The sequence below is a fragment of the Oryctolagus cuniculus genome, chromosome 2, assembly GCF_964237555.1.
Source record: "Oryctolagus cuniculus chromosome 2, mOryCun1.1, whole genome shotgun sequence".
NCBI classification, from domain to species: domain Eukaryota; kingdom Metazoa; phylum Chordata; class Mammalia; order Lagomorpha; family Leporidae; genus Oryctolagus; species Oryctolagus cuniculus.
The window spans coordinates 51,275,394-51,295,168 of NC_091433.1; the positions used below are offsets into that span (position 1 = coordinate 51,275,394).

At 43.3% G+C, this 19,775-nt stretch overlaps 1 protein-coding gene across 6 annotated transcripts in view; it reads left to right on the top strand.

The window, feature by feature from the left end:
* The window catches only part of PALLD (palladin, cytoskeletal associated protein), a 455,211-nt gene that overhangs the window by 172,726 nt on the left and 262,710 nt on the right, over positions 1 to 19,775 (top strand). For 5 of the 6 annotated variants that reach the window (XM_008249670.4, XM_008249661.4, XM_002709467.5 and 2 more), the window contains one exon: positions 13,189 to 13,367. In XM_008249670.4, the coding sequence (XP_008247892.3) occupies positions 13,189 to 13,367 (179 nt within the window). Of the gene's footprint in view, positions 1 to 435; positions 529 to 13,188; positions 13,368 to 19,775 lie in introns of those variants that run through there. The other variant, XM_070068275.1, reaches the window with a different exon arrangement.

Sequence of the window (19,775 nt, forward strand, 5' to 3'; positions counted from 1 at the left end):
TCGTTGTTGGGAGTGGGGAGAGGGTTGTATGTGTGTGTGTCTTTTGCCAGATCTGTAAGTGCCTTGAAAGCCAGTTTTGAAAAGTTGTGCACTGTCAGATCTCAGTAGCTTTGGGGCAGTACAGGAAATGGGCACTAAATGTTGGCGTGTTGCCAGGAGGTGAGGTGCTCTCATTGTAATCAGAAAGGAGAACATTTTTAGGATAGTAAAATCTGTTTGTCAAAGAAGAAGTGAGTCTGTCTTTGGCCGTACCATTGATTTTTCTCACTTAGAAAAGTCTAGAGTATTCCAGTGAAGTGTCAGCCTTCAGCAGTTGTCCTCTGAAAGCCAACTGAAATGAAACATGCCATTTTATTCGTTATTCAAATGGCCAAATCAAACAGGGTGTAATTAGGTCTGACTTCCTGCTCTTGCTCACACACCTGAGGCCCCTCCCTGCTCAGGCTGCAGCTTGGAACATCCAGGTCTGTGGAGAGGCAGAGGAGGCAGCTTCCTTGGAAAATGGGTCTCTTCTCTACTGATTCCCAAGTATGTATTTGATCCTGATGGTTGCGGGTAGAAGACAGGCATGACTTAGTGTCACTTGTGTGGCCGGAATCGGAAAGGTGGTTGTAGAACAGCATTGGCAGGGTTTTTGGGAATTTGTTGGGAACATGTGAGAGCTGGGTGTTGTGTTGTACAAAGGTTTTTGCTATGAGTGTTTTAGCCAGGCTAGTTGGTATGGGGCCCATGTGTATTCGCTGCTAGAAATAGAATGCCTTTCTACCTCTAATTCTTCATTATCTAATTCAGGGCTTCCTCCTTGGTTGAGAATTCATTTCATCTAGCTCTCTTTTGAAAGCTAATATCTAAGTGTGAACTGCTAGAAGGAACACAAAGTAGGATCAAGAGAAAAAGCATTCAGGAAGCAAGCAGGCTTTGAAAGGAGTTAGTTAGGACAACCTTAGCTTGCAAAAAGAGAGCAAATGGCTGTTCATACACGGAGTGGCTGACAGGGCCAGCTGACAGTTCACCTTCCTGGGTGCCCACGCTCTGTTGTAGTGCTTGCTTTGTGTTCCTGAGAGGCGGCACTGGCCACACTTGGACATTAGCCAGAACGCTGCGAGTAGAGGTCCCGGGCACTCCCTACGGCTTGGGCAGAACAGGCAGCAAATTAGCAAGCTGGAGGCTGCCCTCCTTGCCTGAGCACCTGAACAAGGCTTGTGTGCAGCTGAGATGAAAGAGGGCAAAGCCTTGTAAATCCTCCAGTGTCAGCTGTCCTAGAAAGAAGGTCTTTCCCCTCATTCTCTGTTTGTGCTTCCATCCCTTTTCCTCCTCCCTTACCCAAGTCGTGCTTACCTGGCTGCACCACGAAGGCAAGGACCCCCAGGGCAAGGATTGAGGGGATTTGGGATGAAAGGTGTCCCACTGCTGAGAACGAAGCTGCTTGCCAAACACACAGAAATCCGTGCTTTCCATTATTATGGACTGTTTGATGTGGGTTTTGGTAATTCCACAGAGTTGGTACCAAGAAAAGCTGCTGCTGTCCCTACCCCAAGTTTGGCTTCAGTCCTTTTGGGTTTTGTAATTCTGGGGTGATCATAGTATCTCAGTGGACCAGTGCCCAGATCACTGGAGACTGACAATTTTGGCTCATAAAACATCTCCCCGTTTATCCTCTTGGGAATGCAAGCCAAGTCACAACAATAGCTAATAATTACCTGCCATCACTGTAGCAGCGAAATCGCTGAAGGTGCACCTCTAGGTGTTTTATGTATGCAAGTTCTCATTCTCAGGCTGGCTCTTTCTAATCCATTTCTCCCCACCACTTTGAAGGCTTGGGAGTATTTGTACAAATTTTCACAATCTGGGTGACTTTGAAGTGTGACTTGTCAGGTCATGCCAACTTCTTGGTAGGTGCTTGTGTAGCGAACTGATGCGCATGCATCTATTTTTTAACTAACAGGTGTAACTTGAGAATTTATGAATGAAAAAAAGAGTTGGCATTCTGGTTTCTCATGTACTTTTGTGTACTCACTGGGAGTGGCTCACATTTGAAAATAGTCCCTAAAGCCAAAATGGCATTTTAAGTTGCTTTTGCAGTGAGCTCTAAGTAGGACTGGTGCAATCAAGACTTGCCTGGAATGGTGATCATTTACTCCTGTAACTATTAACGGTTACCTACTTTGCTCTCAGAAATGTCTTAACTGTATGTTATATGTTCACCTCGAGGATTTTCCAAAGTGGAGGATTCTAGGGGGGGAACACACAGTATTTTCATGGGACATGGAAGAAATGTCAAGCTTGTCCAAAAAAAAAAAAAAAATTCTTAGCATTTACAGTGAGGGATAAATAGGAGGTTAGAAATCATCGATTCTTGTGGAAGACAATAATATTTAAACATAGCCATTTAAGCAAGCATGGCAAGTGCGTCTGAACTAAGATGCCAACTGCGATCAGGTGGTAGTGGCTGCCCTTGCTATTCTTGAAGCAGGAGAGGGATTCTGAAGCTGATGGCGGCCCGTGGGAAAGAGGCTGTGCCCTGTTACTGGTGTCTGGGGTGAGCCCTGGGGAAAGGCAGCTAGATGTGGGAAAGGTGTGATCAGAGGTAAATGTCACTTTCATAGACTTAGACGGGGTCCTAGTAACGGTTCAACCCAGTGCTTTCCAAACACGTTCCACATAAACACTGATCCCTCAACATGATTCTTGACACACGTGTTCCATGGTCAAGTACGACTGAGAACGATGCCCGCTCTAGTGTTCTCTTGGAAAGGCCGTGTGTTTTGGCACAAAGCTCTAGAAGGTTCTGTCGTGGAGACAGATGGTTAACGTTGTTTGACCTAGTGTTTCATGAACCTGTTTGGCCACAGAAACCTTTTCAATGTTATCTGTCAACTTGCTGCAGAACTAGTTTCTTGGGACACATTTGAGGAAATGCTTGTCCAGTTCATTCTCATGTTTCAGAAGTAAGGGCTTTGCAGCCTCAAAGCAGACAGCTGAATCCCTGTCGGCTCAGCCCCAGTATGGACCATGCGTGCCTAGAACCCAGGGCCGCCCACTCCCAGGCCTCCATCCCTCCTACTGCATCACCCATGTGGAAAATATTAAAAGTAATCTCAGATTTTACAGCTTCTGGCAGCACAGATACTAGTGTGGATTCCACTTGCCTATTTTTATAGTTGTTTTTGTAAGAATAGTGATTAAATATCTACATAGTGTCCAGACATGAAGCGACCTTGTCACGGTCAAAACAAAACAAAATAAAATCATTTTTTAGAGTTTAATTTTATCTGGACTGGCCCACCCCCTATCCCATCTCTCTTTTTAGGAGATAAAATGTTGAGAAAAGAATTGCTAGACATGCGTCTGGTTTTTGTTCAAAATCTATTTTATCATTTCCTGGGCTTTGAATTTCAAAAAGCCAATCTATTTATTGGTCTCTTTTGGACCATAAGGTTAAAGTACATCTGTTGTCCACAAAAATTTAGCTATTGGCCTTCGGGCTCAGCAGTCATGAAATTATAGCCATAGTAAATTTAGACGAGGGCTAATTTCACTTCGGTCTGCCTATAAATCCACATGACAGAATAAACATGGTGTGTCTGTGGTTATGTGAGCACATGTTAAAAAATTAAGAAATCTTTGGTGACAAGACAAAAAATACTCCATAAAAATGAGTTGGTGTTTAATTGAGGATGTGTGAAATATGATCCTTACAGATGGCCTCACTTGGAACTTAGGCACAAACAAAACTCAATGTGGGCATAACTTGCTCATTTTGTTGCGTGGGGTTTCCAGTTCAGGACAGGGCACTGCATTGGGAAAAGGTAACTGCTGCTGAGCTGCTGCTCTGCCTGGGATTCTTTCTTACCTTGCATTTCCATGATAATAGCATTAGAGAAGCAATTGCTTTAGTTTTCTTAAACCACTTTTCCTTGAAGCCCAGTGGCCCACTGCACGTGGGTAGACAGGGCCAGCTGGGGGCTAAATTTGCCATCCTGCAAACATCATTGACTCCCTTTGAAGACACATTTTTCCAGGAAGGACTCATCAGCGATGTTGTGAGGGTAAAAAATAGATTCATGTCTTTGAGCACGAGCATGAAGACACTGACTTAGAGAAAATAAAAATCCAGTGTTTTGAAAGGATTTCATTCAATAAACACCTCATTGTTTCAAGGAACCGACTTCTAAGATTTACCGTTCCCTCTGCAGAGTTAAAGAGCTTTAGCCAAGATTCATTGATGAAACTTTGTAGGGTTTATAAGTTAGATTTGTTTTTATAAGCCACATGTTTAAGTACAGTGCACAGAAAATTTCCGTGATACATAGTTGAAGTTCAATAACATAAAGATGGCCATAAGAAACTGTCACTCATACAATCTATACTTGCTGCTAAGTGGTAGTATTAGGACAGCATTTCTAGCCAGCTCAAAAGCCAAGTGATGCCAGATGAGATTAATTAAACATAAACTATTTGTGTACTCTGCTTTGCCAGTGACTTTATTTGCTGTCTCATCTATCAGTTGAATTTATTCTCATAGAAGTCAGCGATCATGACCCTCTCCTGGAGAATGAGTGTTCTGAGCATTCCCGGAGGGCTACCCCAGCACCAAAATACAGACCTGAGCCCAGTGCCAGCTGCCAGAGTCACAAGGGATGGAAGGAACGGGGCCACATCGGGGAGGTCAGCTTTCCAGATTTCCTATCCCACTCAAGAGTGGAAACGCCTGGTGGCTTTCGAGGACAGCCGCACGCTCGGGTGCAGCTGCAGTCCAGCCTGATTTACTGATTCCCCTGACCTCCTTTGGTCCCTCGTCCAGCAGGTCCCAGGAGTGCAGACAGATGTGGTCACCCACCTCTAACGGTCCGGCTTCCACCAAGTCGGTGGTTGCTTTTACTCTCACCTTGAAATGTAGAAAGTGAACAATTAAATATTGAATTTTTCTATGTAAAACACCTTCTTGAGTTTCAATCCAGCCACATCCTGCTGGTGCCATAATATGATCCTTGAATTTTTGGCACCATCTCATTTTTAGACTGGAATGTTTGGAAAATACTGAGGAAAAAAAACATTAGCAACAAAAAGAACATACATTTATAGTGTGTATGGTCTTGATTTCAAAAATCCCTTCGCAGAATAGAATAAAGAAATATGTCATCCTATAGGACCTTAAAACTATGATCCTTCCCCACTATGTTCTATAATCTATTACTAATAAAAAGAAAATTCAAGACTCCTGAAGTCTAGTAACATTATTCCTTCTCCAAGAAATGTATTTCAGTGTAAGTAGTCCATCCAAAGCAAACTTAGTCTGTACGTATGAAGCTGTGACCCATTTTGAAAGATTTTTAAAGTAGCAATGCTTCAATGGAATGGAAGAACCTAACTCATTAAATGAAATGTATTCTGTATTTCCTTATGTCCAAAATAGGATTTTCTTCTCTGTTAGCTTCATTCCCAGGTCCAAGGAATAAGAACCCCGTCCAAGAAATAAGAACCACCATGAGTTCCTGGATTGGAGTTGAAGTGTAATAGGCCTCTTAATGAATAAATAATTGATTGCTGAATGAATGAATATGACTATGTGTCCTAACCCTTTTACGTTTTGTTTCTAATTGGTGCAAGGTTATTTTCATACCCTGTTTATAGCCTTGAAATCTGACAGCCAGTCCCAACTGGTTTACTCCTATCTTAGGAACCCTTAATTCTTTTGAAAGGGGATTTACCACACACTAATTTTGCAAGGTTTGCTTCTGCACTTTCCCTGGGATCCCTGTCGGGGCAATGACATCGCTCCTGAGCAGCTGCAGCAGAGATTAGGAGGGGGAATCGGTGCCCGCTGAGAAAACAAGTTCCTGCCCATCGTCAAGGGCTTGATCAAAGATAGAACCGCACGTGCTGCAGAAAATGAAGTTTTGGAGATTATCTGGATTTCATTATCCACATTCTGCCTTTCCCTTGGTTTAGATAAGTGAGATTTGCCCACATCTAAAAATGGAATGGCAACCGCTTCACAAGTTTGTTGTAAAAATAAAATCATATTTGCAAGGCCATAAGCATATAATAGGCGTTCAATAAATGTTAACTCTTTCCCTTAACTTGAATTCATATAAGTGCTTAAGAATAATCATTCCAAATATTACTATGCCATCTGTTTCTTCATCCTAAATATGAGATTGCTATTATATATCTTATCAATTTTATGGTAGAAAATTCAAAGTGTGATTGAAGTAGAAATGTATCACTTTTAGAAAAGGAACATAGACAAGATTTTTATATATAATAAATATATTATTTAAATTATTATTTATTACATTTATTATCTATTAAATCATTATTTATTAAAATAAAATATGGATTTATTTGAAAGAGTGACAGAAAGGGAAAGACAGAGAAAAAGAGGTCTTCCATTCACTGGCTTAATCCTCAAATGGCTGCAATGGCCAGGGCTTAGCCCGCCTGAAGCCAGGAGCCCTGAACTCCATATGGGTCTCCCATGTGGGCAGCAGGCACCCAAGAACTTGGGCCATCTTCTGCTGCTTTCCCAGGGACATTATCAGGGAGCTGGATCAGAGGCAGAGCAGCTGGGACTCGAACTTGTACTGGATCCAGGATGCCAGCGTTGCAGCAGGGGGCTTAACCCACTGCACCACAGTGATAAGATTGTAATCAATCTGTTCTCTAGCATCCTACTCACCAGATGAGTGGCTTCCAGGTCCTGGAAGTGGAGTTAGAAAGGCCCCGAGGTGTCCTGAAGCAGACTTCGCGTACGAGGACTTTCTCTCAGCTACATTACCTACTTCCACACACGCTTCCCTCTCAACCAAACCTCCTCTCTGCGCTGAGCCCACGGTAAATAGAATTTTCAGCATGTGGAGGAAAGGAAGACTGTCTCTGGAAGGAGACCGAGAGGAGGTGACGGATGTGTTTTATTTCAGACTCGTGCCTTAGCACGTTTGTAGCGAGGGAGAAGATGCTGGTCGCTCGGTGACGTCTGACACAGGAGAAGGAAGGGGACACAGCGCCCGTGCCTGTGCTCTGCTTCGTCTTCTCTTAATGCTTCACACTTCAGTGTCTCACACGAACATTGCTTTCCATCAGCTGCACCAGCGTAAGAATTCAGTGTGGGAAAATTGTCAGGAGGGCAGAATGGAACAGACCCAATGTTAACCTCTTCTTGAGACAATACTCAATGTGTTGAGTCGTTTGCCAGGAAACTGACAGAATTATGACCTTTAAGAAATGTAACTATGCTAACATAGCTGCAGCACTCACAGCTCATCCAAAATGTGTCAAAACTTCAAAAACCCAATGCCCTCTTAGTTTAGATAAGAAGGTGATTTGTCTCTGATCCACTGCAGAAAGAGTGGACAAACCTGGGTTCATCTTCTGATATAATCACCAACTAGATTATCCTGAGTCTAATTTCTTCTAAATGCACTTCAGTTTGAGTTGGTAAGAATCAACACACCTCTCTCCACATCTGTCTTAAAGCAGATGGGGGCAGACATTATTTAAACTATTTATCTGTTCTATCCTGTCTCCATTTTTACCCTGTCCTTTGAATTGCTGGTTGGCAAGGATCCCTGTTTGACAATGTTGGTTTCATTATTATTCAGATACAATGAGACCAGCAGGTCAGGAGGTGACTGCAATCCAGGAAGACAGTCTGTGCTCCTGGTTTCCTAGAGGAGGGACACGTGGCACCCACTGGGGCTCAGGGAAGCACCAGGCTCAGTTGGGAGGTGGGAGAAGGGAGCTGAACACGGAGTGAGAGCCTTGTGATGGTGTCCACAGGAAGGCACAGGTGAGACAGAGTAAGCAGGTGTAGGATCGGATCATTTGGATGTCAGTAGGCTCTCAGGCATAGGAGCTGTTCTTAGTCCAGTACCTGGTCCTGGGGTGATTAGATAAATAGTGGCCCCGAGTGTGAGAGAGGTAGAGGGGGTATGGGCTGTAGATGGTTTATTTGGCCAATGAAAGGCATGCTGTCTCTCCTGAAGCATCAGCAAGACCCTGGATGTCAAAGCATCAGAAACACAGAAAATAAAAAGACATGACTGACACAGTCCCTATGTCAAACGTTTGCTGTAACCTAAGTGAAGAAGTTAGTAAGACCAGACCTCGAATGCGTTTGTTACCTAACTCTTTTCTTCCAGGGCCAAGTGTTTTATTGTGCTTACTGATTGTTTTCTCCAGACTTAGACTTATTGCTTAGTTCACGATGGGTTTTAATTCATTTTTTAAGTGTGAGGGGACTTTAGGAAGTTTGTGAAAAATGGAATGAAAAGATAAGCTTATTTTTTAGTGCAAAAAATTTTGAAACCCATACAGAATTTTTCATGACACACATTTACCATGAATGTTTTGAGGATTCCTTATAGTTCTGTGGAAGAAATATTCTAGAAAAACATTCTGTAACATGTGCCTGTGATATTACTTTGTGCCAAATAAGAAAGACTATCATAGCCAAATAAATTTAGCAAATGCTGGGCTAGATGATGTTAAATAAATTTGTTTTCTGCAGGACTTGTTGAAGCCTTTATTATTATTTTTGAAAGATTTATTTATTTATTTGAAAGTTGGTGTTAGAGATCTTCCAGTTGCTGGTTCTCTTCCCAAATGACCACAATGGCCAGAGCTGAGCCAATCTAAAGCCAGGAGCTCCGTCCAGTATCCCACATGGGTGCAGGGGTCCAGGGACTTGGACCATCCTCTTCTGCTTTCCCAGGTGCATTAGTAGAGAGCTGGATCAGACGTGGAACAGTGGGGACTAGAACTGGTGCTCACATGGGATGCTGGCACCACAGCAGTTTTACCCCCTATGCCACAGAACCAGCCTCATGGGGACCTTTAATAAGAAAATATTAATAGTAAACTTCAAGGAATAAAGTGTAATATCTACCATTTTCCAAACCTGTTAGAATACAGATCGCTTCATTATTTCTTTTTTCTTCAGGAGCATATCGTAAAGTAATACAAGGCAGATATTAAGTATTTTTAAAGCACCAACCATGTGCAATACTTGATGGATCAATAAAAAAAGTTTTAGTTGTATTTTTTTTGCAATGAAGACATAATTGATTTCCTGCATGATGAAATAAGACATAAATGCATTAGGCATCAACTATTTGTATAAGAAAATGCAGAAAATATTAGAAAATAGCAAATGGTTGTCAAATAGGTGATGTTAAAAATTTTTTGAGCACAGAGATAGAAGAAACAAACAAAGAACACAATTTTTCATACACTCACATGCAAGACACCAGAGATAGAAAACACACACCATGCATTGGCTGTATTAAAGTAACTAACTTCTCTGGAGAGCAAGGACTCTCTGACACAAGTTAGTGCAGCCCAGAACATTATACAGCAGCTCTTCTTCTTCTTTTAAGATTTATTTTATTTATTTGAAAGATTCAGAGAGAAGGAGAGACAAAGAGAGATCCATCTTCTATCCACTGGTTGACTCTCCAAATGGAATTGGGCAGATCCTAGGCTGGGGACCAGGAGTTTCTTCCAGGTCTCCCATGTGGGTATGGGGGTCCAAGCACTTGGGCCATCTTCTGCTGCTCTCTCAGGATGTTAGCAGGGAGCTGGATTTGAAGTGGAGCAGCTGTGACTCCAACCAGCACCCCTATGGGATGCTGACCCTGCAGGCCGCAGCTTGACTTGCTATGCCACCACACAACCCATAGATCAACACTTGTTAAACTTGAAGTGCACATCAGTTGCTTAGGGATCTGAACTGACTGCATAGATTTGAGGTGAAGGCCATGATTCTGCATGTCTCACAAGCTCCCAGGTGAATGCTAAGGCTGTTGATGCAAGGATCATGCTTTGAGGCGGGAAAGCAGGAGTTGGCAAACATTTTATAAAAGGTACAGAGAGTAAATATGTTAAGCTTTGAGGGCTATCCAGTTATGTGGCAACTACTATTCACCTCTGTCACTGAAATGCAGTGAAGTGGCCAGTGTTGTGGTGTAGCAGGGAAAGCCATAACTGGCAACACAGTCATCTCATGTGGGCGCTAGTCTGTGTCCTGGCTGCTCTGTTTCCTATCTAGCTTCCTGCTAATATGCCTAGGAAAGCAGCAGAAGATGGCCCAAGTACTAGGGCCTCTGAACCTACATGGGAGAGCTGGAAGAAGGTCCTGGCTCTTGGCTTCATCATGGCACAGCCCTGACCTTTGTGGCCCTCTGGGTAGTGAAGAAGTGGATGGAAGATCTTGCTCTGTCTCTCAACTCAGCCTTTCAAATAAATAAATCTTAAAAAAAAAAAAAGCAATAGAGCCATGGACCATGTATAAAGGAATGAACAAGATTGTATTCCAGAAAATCTTTATTGACTCTAAAATCTGTATAACTTTCTATGTCACAAAATGTTCTTTGAATTTTTCTCCAAATATTTAAAAGCATAAAAACAATTATTCACTCATAATCATGTAAAAGCAGGCTGTCTGTAGGCTTGCAGGCTCTTAGTTTGCTGAGTTAGAAAAGACCCTATACTCAGGCAGTTGCCAAAGGTTTCCCGATGAAATACATCTAATGTAAGAAATGAGTCTTCCCTTTCTTATACTCCCATTGAAGTTTTGCCATGCTTATTTTTCCACTAACATGCATTTGTTTCTTTTTATGGAAAGTAAAAAAAACTCTGGTTGACAGAACAAACTCAACTAGTTTCAGAGTTTATCAGGCGTTGTTCTTTGCATATCACCTGTCGTGTGCATGTTGTATGACACTTTGCATATAGATTGCCTTCAGCAAATGTGTATTCAGTTAAATTTCATGTGATGGCAAAGCCTTGCACTTGGCTTTAAGGAAGAGTGGTTCCTAGATGGGATTAATGGAGAAGGTCAGAGAGAATTCTAAGGAGGAAAATGCATGGGCAAAGAAAAATTGGCAAGTGATAATTGAGAGCTTGTAGGGAGTAGTAAGTACAGGCAAATATTTCACAGAAGTGGAAAATTAGTATAGGAAGATGACAGAAAATAAAGTCAGGGCCAAGTTACATGAAAGGCCTCAGTGACAGATTTGAAGATTAGGGAATGATGTATGAAGGGGAACATTTTAAGAGTATTAATTGGATGACAAAATACAGGAAGAATTTAGAGCTTGTAGACGGAGAAATCGGTTAAAGCTGCAAAGCTGCTTTTTAGTTTACTGAATGAGAGAAGTTAGAGCAGGATCTGGACTGTAGGTGTGGAAAGAGAACAGGAAAAAGGAATTGGAAGGTGGCTCTGGACTGGAAGGTTTTCTAAGCCTTTCTGAGAACAAGAAGAACCACAAAGTACCCCAGAATCGAGAAACACTGTCCCTCTCAATTGCCCCCGACAGGAGATGGGTTGAATGCTCAGTTGGCTGGGGATTTTATGTGCTTTAATCCTCAAACTTACATCTGTTCTTTTGTGAATATGTTATGTTTAATTTTTAGTATGAAAAAAAATTTTTCAGTATGATTTCTAGGCTTAATATTCTAAATATTAGCAAGCTCATTTGCTTCATTGCATTTCTTTTTTTAAGAAGACTCTTATGTTTGAAAGGCAGAGTTACAGATAGGGAAAGGTGAGGGGGTGAGCGAGAGAGAGAGCGAGAGAGAGAGAGAGATATCCTCCATCTGCTGATTCAGTCCCCAAATGGCCACAACAGCAAAGCCTGGAACTCCATCTGGGTCTCCCACATGGTTGCAGAGACCCAAGTACTAGGACATCTGCTGCTGCTCTCCCAGGTGCATTAGCAGAAAGCTGGATTGGAAGAGGAACAGCAAGGACTTGAACCAGCACTCATAGGGGATACTGGCACCTCAGCTTAACCTGATGCACCAAAATGTTAGTCCCTAAATTTATTTTCAAATTAAATATAGACACATGGGGCTGATGCTGTGGCGTGGCTGGTAAAGACACCGCCTGCAGTGCCAGCATGCCATATGGGCTCTGGTTGCTGGCTGCTCCTCTTCCATTCCAGCTCTCTGCTATGGCCTGGGAAAGCAGTAGAAGATGACCTAAGTGCCTGGGCTCCTGCACCTGTGTAGGAGACCTGGAAGAGGCTCCTGGCTCCTGGCTTCAGATTGGCTCAGTTCCTGCCATTGCAGCCATTTGGGGAGAGAACCAGCAGATGGAAGACTTTCTCTCTCTCTCTCCCTCCCTCCCTCCCTCCCTTTGCCTCTCAAAAAATAAATGTTTTACAAAATATAGAGAGATACATATCTATATTCTACTCTAAATATAGACAAAAATTAGTCTCAGTGTCATATTTTCATGAAAAGATGCCAGTCAGTTCCAAAGAATTGTATTGTAGCTTAGATTCAGAGAAAATCTCTTAAGTGCTAATTATGAGCTGAATAGACTGTCCCAGAGACTTTATCCTTTGAGCTACAAGTGGCTCATTCCTTCCTATCTCTTTAAAAATAAATTGAGTTTAGGGACTTTTTAGGGCTTTTGTCTTGTTTTGTAAAATATCAAGGCAGCCACGTGCTGTTGAGAGTCTGATGTACTGGGGAAAGAACATGATGACTCTGAGAGGGAGCCCTTGTGAAGACGGGGATCCCCACGCCCACGTGCCCCGTCCCGCGTTGGAGTGCCTACAGTGGATGCTCAGCCCCAGCTCCTGACCCCAGCTTCCTGCGAAGGCAGACCCCGGCGGGCAGTGGTGATGGCTTCGGACTTGGGTTCCAGTCACCCCCATGGGAGACCTGGGTTGAGCAGTTGGCTTTTAGCTTTGTCCCAGCCCAGTATCCTCCACTGAGGGCATCTGAGGAGCTAATCTGCAGATGAGCGATAGTGTGCGCTGTGTGCTCGCTCGCTCGCTCGCTCACTGTCCCTCCCTCTTTCTAAAACAGAACAACAAAAAACACCATTAAATGATAATAAACATAGGCATTTATTATAAAATTTTGTGGGACACTTTAAATTTCTGTTCCTTTTAATTTTGTCACTGAAATGATCTCTCCAAACTTGATGATGGATGGTCTCCCTTATTTCAAGGTTGATAAAATGTGTATGATGGTTTACAATAAAAACCTTTAGGGATTGTCTGGTGTAAATTCTAGAGTTTCCATCCGTAACATTGACATGGACCTTTTTTATTTTTTAATGCAAGAACGTCTTACTGCATAGCATCCAGGCTTCCTGGCCTCTGGTACTGTTTCGAGCCTTACCATTGCTTTTCTTTCACTCCTGTCCTGTGACCTCCGTGTGGCCTGCAGATGGTTCTGTGAGGATAAGGAGCTGCACAACAGTCCTGATATTCAGATCCACTGTGAGGGCGGGGACCTCCACACGCTCATCATCGCGGAGGCCTTCGAGGACGACACAGGTCGCTACACCTGCCTGGCTACCAACCCCAGTGGCTCCGACACAACATCCGCGGAGGTGTTCATCGAAGGTAAGGGACGGCGCAGGGTACAGGCCAGCCTGCGGTCAGAGGGCACCCTCGTGAACATGCTTCCAGTGCAAACACCGTGATGGTATTATCCTTCCAACCTCATTTCTCCTGAAAGTCTTTATAAATAAACCGGACAGTTCTGACACTTAGGCACACATCAACCATGTGTAATGTCAACACTTGGTCCTTTGTGTTTAAAGTGTTTCAGCTACATTAACTTGAATTTATTTAAAATACAAAGTATCCAACTTACTTTTTTCTTTCTCAAGTAAAGTATGGGAACACACTCGTGATTGAAATACCTTATCAATCAAAGTTAAACTATAAATGATTTAGAAAATCATGCATGGACATTTTAAACAGTTGACTTTTTAAAGATTTATTTATTATGTATTTGAAGGGCAGTTACAGAGAGAGATCTTCCATCTGCTGGTTCACTCCCCAGATGGCCACAAAGGCTGGAGCACAAGCTGAAGCCAGAAGCATTGAACTCCTCCCACAAGGGTGCTAAGAGCCCAAGTACTTGGGCCATCTTCTGCTGATTACCCAGGTCCTTTGGAAGCTAGCTTTGTAGGAAGCAGAACAGCCAGGATTTATCTAGTGCTCCTATCTGGGATGCTGGTGTCCCAGGCAGTGGCTTAACCTGTTGTACCACAATGTCGGCTCCTCTTTGATACTTTTAAATGTTGTCATTTTTATGAAATTCTGGAATTTTGCCTGTTTTGTTAAGACTTCATTATTCCTATTAAATATACCATAAACTTGTGATCACTAGATAAGGATAATTTCATGAATCAATGTTCTATTAAAGAGAAGTGGGCAGCAAATAGAATATTTATATTATTCTATTAATTCATTTCCCAAGGAATTGAAAAACTTGATATCAAAGTACCACAGTTTACATTATTACTGTATTTTGATCAATTCTGACAATTAAAGTAATTGGAAGCTTTTTAAGCACCCCAGTGTTTGTTCTATCCCTGAATTTATACCTCGGTGAGTACTCTGTTAATTAGTTCCTTTTTGAAATAGTAGTTAAAATATAGAATGAAGATTGAAGTCCTTGAGGTCCCCACTAACTCTTTTTTTTCATTAGCTTTTTTTAAAAAGGTTTAATAACTCCAAATTTCTTCATTATTTAAAGTAGAAGAAAGCAAAATGTGAACCATCATTTATAGCTCCTTAATATCTGACAAAAGTAGCCTTAAAAGTACTTTTTGGGTCTGAAGTTTAGATACAATGGGTAGAGCTGTGGCTTTCCAAGCTGGCACCCATATCAGAGTGCTTTTTGGAGTCTTGGCTGCTCTGCTTCAGATCCAGCTTCCTGTAAACGAGCCTGGGAAGGCAAAGGAAGATGTTCCAGGTACTTGGGCCCCTGCTGCCCATGTGGGAGACCAGGATGGGGTTCTTATCTCCTGGCTTGGGCCTGGCATAGACCTGGCTGTTTGGACCATTTGAGGAGTGAACTAATGAATGGAAGGTGTTTATCTCTCTTTCTCTGCCTTTCAAATAAATATATGCATTCATTTTTTTAACTTTTATTTAATAAATATAAATTTCCAAAGTACAGCTGTTGGATTACAGTGGCTTTTTCCCCCTATAACTTCCCTTCCACCCGCAACCCTCCCATCTCTTGCTCCCTCTCCCATTCCATTCACATCAAGATTCATTTTCAATTATCTTTATATACAGAAGATCAATCTAGTATATATTAAGTAAAGATTTCAACAGTTTGCACCCACACAGAAACACAAAGTGTAAAGTACTGTTTGAGAACTAGTTATAGCATTAATTCACATTGTACAACACATTAAGGACAGAGATCCTAAATGGGGAGTAAGTGTGCAGTGACTCCTGTTGTTGATTTAACAATTGACACTCTTGTTTATGGCCTCAGTAATCACCCTAGGCTCTTGCAATGAGTTGCCAAGGCTATGGAAGCCTTTTGAGTTTGCCAACTCCGATCTATAAATACATAGTTTTTTTTTTTTTTAAAGTAACTATTATTACTACCTAGAAGTATATACCTTTATGTTTTTTTAAAGATTTATTTTATTATTTGAAAGAGTTACAGAGAGAGGTAGAGACAGAGAGAAAGGTCTTCCATCTGCTGGCACTCCCCAGTTGGCCGCAACGGCCGGAGCTGTGCCAATCCGAAGCCAGGAACCAGGAGTCTCTTCCGGGTCTCCCACGTGGGTGCAGGAGCCCAAGCACTTGGGCCATCTTCTACTGCTTTCCCAGGCCATAGCAGAGAGCTGGATCGGAAGAGGCAGCCAGGACTAGAACCGGCGCCCATATGGGATGCTGGCACTTCAGGACAGGGCTTTAACCCACTGCACCACAGAACTGGCTCCTATACCTTTATGTTTAATAAAAAACTTTCACATTTTCTTTGGAAGCAAATGTCTTTGAGGTCCTAAAGGGATTCTATCTTGCTAATAAAAGCAATTATTTTTACATATAGTAATAACTAAAACATACATGGCATTTATGAAAAGCACACACATAAAATATATCATAATTTAAACTTCATTGTGGGGCCAGCGCTGTGGCGCAGTGGGTTAACACCCTGGCCTGAAGCGCTGGAATCCCTTATGGGTGCTGGTTTGAGACCCGGCTGCTCCACTTTCGATCCAGCTCTCTGCTGTGGCCTGGGAAAGCAGTGGAAGATGGCCCAAGTCCTTCGGCCCCTGCACTCATGTGGGAGACCTGGAAGAAGCTCCTGGCTCCTGGCTTCAGATTGGTGCAGCTCCAGACATGCGGCCAATTAGGGAGTGATTGGATGGAAGACCTGTCTCTCTGTCTCTTTCTCTGCCTCTCATCTCTGTGTAACTCTGACTTTCAAATAAATAAATATTTTTTTAAAAAGTCAGAGTTACACAGAGAGAGAAGGAGAGGCAGAGAGTGAGAGAGAAGTCTTCCATCCACTGGTTCACTCCTCAATTGGCCGCAATGTCTAGAGCTGGGCCAATCGGAAGCCAGGAGCCAGGAGCTTCTTCTGGCTCTCCCACATGGGTGCAGGGACCCAAGAACTTGGGCCATCTACCACTGTTTTTCCACGCCATAGCTGAGAGCTGGATCAGAAGTGGAGCAGCCAGGACTCAAACCGGCACCTATGTGGGATGACAGCATTTCAGGCCAGGGCTTTACCCGCTACGCCACAGTGCCAGCCCCGAAACTTAAACTTTGATTAAAATTCTGTTTGCCAATGATGATCAGATTTGTCTCCAAATCCAACTTCAGATGGAGCACCATAAGATGAAATCCTTTATTTGCTTATAGAATTGCTAGAAACATGGTGGACTTCTGAGTGTGGTGTTTCTGTACTACAAATGTTAAGTGACATCAACTTCACATTGAAGTACAGCCTTTCAACTTCATCCCAGCAACATTCATTTAGGCCATAGTCAGTGCCAGGCAGTGCAGATACAAATATGGATAAGTCAGAGCCCCTGATATTAAGGATTTCCCAATCTAACAGCAGAGATGGATATAATAGAATATAAAATGTTAAGTAATGTTGTAGTAAATAGTATAAGCAAATTAGAAAGTATTACAGCATTCAATGAACTTGAAAAGTCAACTGTAAGGTATATTGAATTTTCACACAATGAATAAAGATACTTCCCTACCTCTGAAACCAGTTTCAGTGTCTAGCCCTGGTCGACACAAAACCCTGTCTCTCATTTCATGACATTAACTGTGGTTCTTCTCTGTAGAAGCCTCTGAGCTGCCAGTGCTTTTCTGCCTTTGAAAGAATGTGGATGAGCTACTTAACATGGGGAAGGTACTCCCCTGCTCTGTACACCATACATAGTTCACTCTGAGGACTTGAGCAGACATAGTGGCATTTTCCCAGTGCAGAGTTTCTACAACAGACATTGAACCTAGACAGTCAACCAGCTGCTGGGTATCTGTGACATGAGATAAATGGAAAGGATGATAAGGGAGCTGGACATAGCAAGAATAAAGAGCCATTAAGGTTCAGTCTTATAAATCTTATAAACCCAACATGAAGTGCTTTAGCAAACCAGCTTCTCGGCCTTATGAAATATGAATAATTTTTTAAAATGGGAAATTTTAATGTGTTTGTATCCCTGAGAACAATTAGGTAAAATGGGAGAAAACCTCAGAAAAATTCTTTCACTCGTGTTACGCCTGAAAGTGAGCAATAGTTTATATTTTACTTATTTGGGTGCTGGATCAGACTCTGGCATATCCCTGTTGACTGGCTTCCTGAATCACCTCAGCATCCAGTCCCTGGGCATCTCTCTGAAGATAGGAAGTTTGCTATAGAGTTTGAAAACTCCAGAGAAACCTGTTCGAAAAGTTTAACGCTGCTAGTTGCAAAGTGTCTAAATTCTGTCTATGCATAAAGTTGTAGAGCGCTACCAAAAGAAATTATAGGTGAAGAAGAGTAGCCTGATTCAGGCTTCCCCAGGAGCCGAGCACGTTGCGTCCTTCATTTTCCCGTGAATCATCTCGCCTGATCTTACAAAGATCACCTCTCTCTACACTTGAGAACATTGACGTTGGGAGAGGCCAGTTCACGCCCAGGATCACATATGCGTGCATGCATATGCACACATGATAAACACAAACACACTGGGAGTGCAGGATTCAAACCCTGGCCGTCTGACTCCAGGATCTGCTCTCTTGATAGCTACAGAGTAAAATGCAATTGAATTCATCATCTTTGGGGGCAGCCATGACCCTCACTTTACTCTCGTAACCAGACTTAGGATCTGAGCATGGAATCCTTCAGGGCACAGAACTGAGTGCCTTTTGGTCATTCTCCGTCTGTATTGGGTGACCGCTGTAAGGCCGGCAGTGGTTCAGACACTAGGGACAGCCTCTCCTGCCAGTCAACTCTAAGCTGACTCCAGAAAAGAGGAGAGTAAACCAGTGAACCTGCTGTCAGTTCTAGACACTGGCAACTACTTTGAAAGCAAGTCTGAGCAGAGACTGTGGTGGGAGGGAGGGAGTGCAAAGGCCCTGGGGCAAGGCCAGATGTGTTCGAGCAGCAGAAGGACGTCCAGGGCACTCGGAAGCATCACAAGGATGCGGCAACTGGGAGGGTTGGGCAGCAGTGACGTGGGACAGCTCATGGTCCCTGTTGCATTTTGGCTTGGATTCTAAAGACAATCACAAGTCGCAGAGGGTATAACTGGAAAGTCACGTGATCCGAGTTACATTCTTAAACTGTTTGGCTTGAGAGAAGCAAGAGGAGCCCGTTGCAGGAATACAGAGGAAAGTGGATCCGCCGTAAACGGGAGAGAGCTGGGTCCCAGGGAGAGGTCAGGGTAAGACTCCAAAAGCCCTGCGGTGGGCTGGGTGTGAGGTCAGAGCACAAGGGCGATCACGGCGGTCTCTGTGGGCTCAGCTTCACTACATGAGTGGACAGTGTTGCCAGCCTCTGAAATGGAAGACTACAGAGGAACAGGATTCGGGGACAGAAGAATGAAGCGCTTCGTTGTGAACAGGCCAAGTTTGAAATCCCTATCTTTCGATCTATATTTTTTAAAGATTTATTTATTTATTTGATTTGAAAGTCAGAATTACACAAAGAGAGGAGAGGCACAGAGAGAGAGAGGTCTTCCGTCCGATGGTACACTCCCCAGATGGCCACAACAGCCGGAGCTGCACCAATCTGAAGGCAGGAGCCAGGAGCTTCCGGGTCTCCCACGTGCGTGCAGGGGCCCAAGGACTTGGGCCATCTTCTACTGCTTTCCCAGGCCACAGCAGAGAGCTGGATTGGAAATGGAGCAGCTGGGACTAGAACAGGCACCCATATGCGATGCTGGCGCTTCAGGCCAGGGTGTTAACCCACTGCGCCACAGCACTGGCCCCATATCGATCTATATTTTTATTAAGATTTATTCATTTTATTTATTTGAAAGGCATCATTAGAGAGGCAGAGACAGAGATTTCATCCACTTGTTCACTCCCCAAATAACTGCAGTGACCAGTGCCAGGCCAGGCCTGAGTCAGGAGCTAGGAGCTAGGAGCATCTTCCAGGTCTCCCACATGGGTGCAGGGGCCATCTGTTGCTGCTTTCCCAGGCACATTAGCAGGGAGCTGGATCAGAAGTGGAACATCCGGGTCTGGAATCGGCACCCATGTAGGCAGCGGTTTGCTTTCAGGCTGCAGTTACTAGAATATGGTTGTAGGGTGATGGAAACAGCTTAAGAAAGAAAGATCTCGCAGGAGGAAGGACACTGAGATGTAAGGTCTTTCAGAAGAGAACAGGGAAAGAATCTGGCTCACCAGTGCAGTAGAAGGGCAGGGGGTCCCCCCAAGGCTTAGAAGGCAAAGAGATAACCTCAAGAGTTTGACAGTGTGAGCTGAGAGATCAGTGAAACCAATACAGCCGGCCTGAGGTTCCAGCACTGCCTCCCATTGCAATTA